General features: G+C 35.9%; 1 protein-coding gene across 1 annotated transcript; it reads right to left on the bottom strand.

The window, feature by feature from the left end:
• Window positions 1–682: 682 nt before the first annotated feature.
• LOC101313170 lies at window positions 683–4,664 on the bottom strand (the record flags this gene model as incomplete). The annotated part of the gene is made up of 5 exons (XM_004309284.1): window positions 683–1,227; window positions 1,332–2,263; window positions 2,411–2,717; window positions 2,880–4,241; window positions 4,334–4,664. Coding segments are annotated over 5 exons (3,477 nt in total), but the record flags the coding sequence as incomplete, so codon positions are not given.
• Window positions 4,665–5,370: the final 706 nt, after the last annotated feature.

The following is a 5,370-nucleotide window of genomic DNA, read 5'->3' as shown; positions in this document are numbered from 1 at the left end:
ATTTTGATTCCTTTTTTTGATGTAACTCTAGATAAAGCAACATATAGTTGTCCATGACTAAAAACAGGTTGAGGCAAATATAAACCAACTTGTTTTAACGATTGACCTTGACTCTTATTTATTGTCATCGCGTAACATGCTCTTATTGGAAACTGTCTCCTTTTCAAAACAAATGGCCACTTTAAATCGGATGCAGACAACACAATTCTAGGTAGAAAAACCTTATGATTTACATGAGTTCCTGTTAACACCCTAGCTTCGATGATCTTTTCAAAAAGATTTGTGATGATTAGTCTTGTACCGTTGCACAAACCATTTGTCTGGTTCAAATTTCTGAGCAGCATAACTGGCATTCCTTTTTTCAACACTAATTTATGAGATGGCAATCCACTCATTTCAATACTATTTAATAACTCTGGCGGATATGACATGCTTAGATTTGCTGCATTATCGTTTGTCAAGCTAATAGAATCACAACTTAGGTAAGTCATTGTAGCACCAGGGAGCAAACCTATTGCATAGTAATTTATGTCATTAACAGTAGTATTTTTAGGCGTGATGACAGCACGTTCTCTAATGTAGCTGATGCAATTGTAACTTTTGGTGAAATCTGGGTATGTGGCACAAAATATAGAACTAATTGGATCAACAGGGTTATCAATCAACATATCAGAGGGTATTTCTATCCAGGATGCATCCATGTCGTTGTCATCATCATACACATCACACACATATTTCCATCACCAACATGTAACAACCACTGCGCAAAATTTGATATTTGCATCTTTTCACATTCACTTGTTCCCTTTTTACGTAATCGCATATTCTCTGTTAGGTGAAAAACTTTAAACAATGGCCATAACAATGAACTGTTTATTGATGCATCTATTATTTTAGCCTTTGAACAATCAGTCACAACTGGTAATATTTGTCGAAAATCCCCGCCAAGTACAATAGGCATACCACCAAACGGCGGAACAACTCCACCTTGATAACGATATGATAATATATCCCTTAATGATGTATCCAAAGATTCAAAGCAACATTTATCTGTCATTGGCGCTTCATCCCAAATAATCAAATCAGTTTTTTCAATCAATTCTGCAAGATGCGTACCCTTTGTGATTGTTGAAATTGAACCATCAGTCAAATCAATTGGTATTTTAAATCTAGAATGAGCAGTTCTTCCATTAGGCAATAACAGTGATGCAATGCCTGATGAAGCAACTGCCAAGACAATTTTTTTTTCAGATCTAAGTCTACTAATGATGGTGTGCCACAAATATGTTTTCCCAGTTCCTCCATGGCCATACACAAAAAAAGCCCCTCACTTTTATTATAAACCACATCAATTACAGTTTCATATATTAATCTATGACCATCATTTAGTTCTGATACCAAGCTTAGATGCTCTTTCTCTAAAGCAACACAATCATAGTCTAACTCCTTCCTTAATTGTTTGTTTCTCAGTTGAATCATCTTTTCTTTATCTGGCAATGGCAAATGATATTTTGCTAACGATGACCCTACATTACTCAGAAGTAGTTCCAACTCAAACAATAAAGCATTATGAAGCTCTGATTCAGGTATATCGAGATGTTGCATCATAAACTCAGAGCGAACATTGTACAAAATGTCATCACACATATGACGCCAATATGTTTGAAAAAGGCGACGTGGATTTGAGACATCACAATGCATAATAATTGTCACAAACAAATGACGCAATTGAGATGATGTTGCTGTCGGCACAGCCTCTGTCAAAGCATTTGACCACTCTTTGTCATCTCCTAATAAACCAAGGGCACGACATGCTTCTTGATACGTAGAATAAACAACACCACATATTGTACGAACAGATTCAAAACTTTTACAACCCTTACGTGTGTTTAGAAGTAATCGCAAATAATACAATTCTCCACTTGTTGGGTGGACATTTGCCAACCGACCTAACACGTATCCTCTCTGTCGTGGATTCCAGCATTTTGCATCATTGTCCCAAACAAACTGAGAAGGAAACTCTGCATATGTTAGTCTATTTGCTACATCCTTAGTCTTCTTGGCAACATTTGCCCTAAACCATGCTGTAAGCATAGTATCTTTTGATCCTTCTCTAGAAATAACGGATGCAAGTGGCTGATTTTGGCCAAAAACTATACGTTGTTGTCCAGGCAAATGTATTTTTAACAATTCAACAGGTGGATGGCGAGAATGAATCGGATATTCAAACAGTCTCCATGCAGCTTCAGGCGCAGATATATACCTACAATTCAAGTACATTGCAATCTCATCACTAAGATCAGATTGAAAACCAACCCTTGCTCGATCTGGCCCTTTGCTTATATATTTGAACAAATATTTTATCAACATTGATTGACAACATGATTCTACATTTATATGTGCATTATACCTTAGCAAAAGTTCAGCATTATAAGGAACAACAAAGCCATTATCAACACACACATCATTCTTCATGACAAATTTAGAGGGATCATCACGACGTCTGTACACAGGAAGTTTATTTGTCTCAAACAATGTCATTTCTGTGTAATCTTTTGGAAATGATTTCTTGCATTTATTTGATCGCATACATGGTGACTTACGATTTAAGACACCACATGGACCATGGATCATAAACTGATTCACAATGTTATACAAAATTGGATCCAATTCCTTATCAGGTATCTCAGCTGATATTATTGAATCAATATCAGCACCTGAATAACATTTATTGTTCTCAGCCAACCAAAATAACATATGAGAATGCGGCAATCCTCTTTTTTGAAACTCGATCGTTGCAACATCTGCATATCATATTATCAACAAATAAGGATTTCAATATGCAGCAAGGCAAACAAAACACTTTAAACAGAACATACCTGCAATGATCTTACCAAATGGCTTTCCAGACTTGACATACTCAATAAGATCATCGTGTTTCATTTTAAAAATCCTTGCCACAACATCAGGACGATCTTCTGTTTTCTTACCATGTTTGTTTTGTAATGCTCTTTCAATTTCAGGCCATTTTGAATTGCAAGTAAACGTAATGAACAAATCAGGAGGACCATATTTCCGACAAAGAGCCATAGCATCATGGTAATGCTTGATCATATACCGTGGGCTCCCAGTGTGAGTGCTAGGTAATATAACTCTTTTTCCAACATTCTCACCATTGTTATCCCCTCTTAATGAAGCATCACATATACCCTCATATGTCTCACTCCTAATATCCCGTTGATTTTGCCTAATATAAAACAATCGGTCTTCTTCAACATTTGCATATGCATCAACTAAAAATTGCTGAAACAATCGGCCTCCTTTTAGTAAAGTAATTGATTCATTTGCACGTTCATGTATTTGGTAAGAAATGAAAGCACGCATGGACAATTTAGTTCTTTTACGCACCACATTGTCCTTGCCAGGTGATAATTGCAACCCAAGGTGATAACCATCTTCACCATAAGGGAATAACACTGGGTACTGAAATGACATGAACTTTGGATGCAGTCTCGAAACCCGTTGTAAACCACTGTCAATTCCTTCAACAACAATATCTCTTTCAGGTTCATACAATCCAATATCACCAACAATGAGCCCAGCAACCTCAGAGCTACTTGGTACATCATATTGCCTGTCACTTGCCACTTCACTATCAATAATTGTTAGATTAAAAGAACGCAAAGAGTCATCATCATACTTGGCTCGGATTGACCGGTAATATTGAACCAATTCATTGTTACCATCAAACATGTCAATCAGCTTACTAATAACATCAGGATCCAAACCATCGATAACTCGTTGTCGATTGACAACTTCATTCTCAGTATCATGTATATACAACTGTGCAAATTTTGGACATTCACCCTGTGGAGGCACCAATGAACCCATAAGATGATAGATTTGACCACTAATTTTAAAGACATAAGGACCATGGCCATCATTAACTGTTGTGTCCACATTAGCTCCTATAGATGTAAATGCGAACATTGTGTTATAACCCCGAATATTTTTCCTGAAATTCACACACTCTATACCATTATTGGGATCAAGAAGGTATTCTAAAAAATCTGGAGTCGGTTTAACAGATGGTAACCTAATCCGACCTTCTTGGCAGCAACCTGTGTAGATGGGCCTAGCATCACGTGGAACATGCTTCGACTCGGGCAACCAAAATAACGCATCACAATCAACACACACATTTGTCATATCTCCAAAATCTACATATGTGGGTCTGAGAGCTGCAAACAAAGTAGCAGACAATTTCAAACACAAATTATACAAACTCAACTTAGACAACACAATACAAAAATACAACAACTCCAACACAAACCTCTTGCTCTTCTTTTCCTTTGATAAGATGCTTGTCCAATATTAACCTCATGCATCCCCAATGCATCAATTCCTCTATCAAGTGAACAATTTCCATTATCATTCAGGATAACAGCACTTGCAGTTGATGAGCTTGCATGAGATGCAGCATCAATTTCCAAAGCAGCTAACCTAACACTACTAAAACGCCCCGTCTTTCTACCACGACCGCTGCCACTTTCCATTTGGCTAGTTGTGGAAGGAAGAATGCAACGCAGATGATGATCAGAAAGATCAAATGCATAACCAGTGCATTCATTATCCCGCACCCTCTTCTTTCGAGGCATGCCGACCTGACAATGTTTAGCAAAACATAGTGAAGACTAATCAAATAACTGAGGAGATAACATTGATTTCATAAGACACTACTGGAAAATAGCAATTAGGAGACAAAACTATTTCGCCTCCTAAAGTCATATATTTCGTCTCCTAAGTACTTAGTAGACGAAATGTTCGTCGACTAAGTTATGTCTGCTAAGTGCTGTGAGATAGGTAATTAGGCGACGGAAACCTAGGTTCCGTCTACTAAGATCGTCTCCCAAGTACTTAGAAGACGAAATCATTTCCATCTCCAAAGCTCTTAGGAGACGGAACTAAAAATATTTAAAAAACTCATTATATATTTCATTTTTATTATTGAATAATATTTTACTTTTTAGTTTACAATATATTTTCTTTTTATTTTATTTTCTATTTAATTTAATTAATTAATTTCTTTTCTAAATAAGGGAATCAGGGGTTTGGGTAACAGTGACCTTTAGATCTGGTCATCTAGTGTTCATTACCTTATACATATTTACATAATTACCTTATACATTTTCCTAAGGTTTCATTACCTTATACATATTTACATAATTAAAAAATTATTAATTGCAATTAATATGAATATTGTCAAATGTTTTCTTCCTTGTTAATCGTTTTATATGTATAATCGTTTTCAAAAAGACTTATGTTTAAAATAAATGCATGTTTAAAGTTTTTTGTTAAAATATATACTAA

The sequence above is a fragment of the Fragaria vesca genome, unplaced genomic scaffold (assembly GCF_000184155.1).
Source record: "Fragaria vesca subsp. vesca unplaced genomic scaffold, FraVesHawaii_1.0 scf0511065, whole genome shotgun sequence".
Lineage (NCBI taxonomy): Eukaryota > Viridiplantae > Streptophyta > Magnoliopsida > Rosales > Rosaceae > Fragaria > Fragaria vesca.
This window is presented reverse-complemented; position numbering and strand designations above follow the sequence as displayed.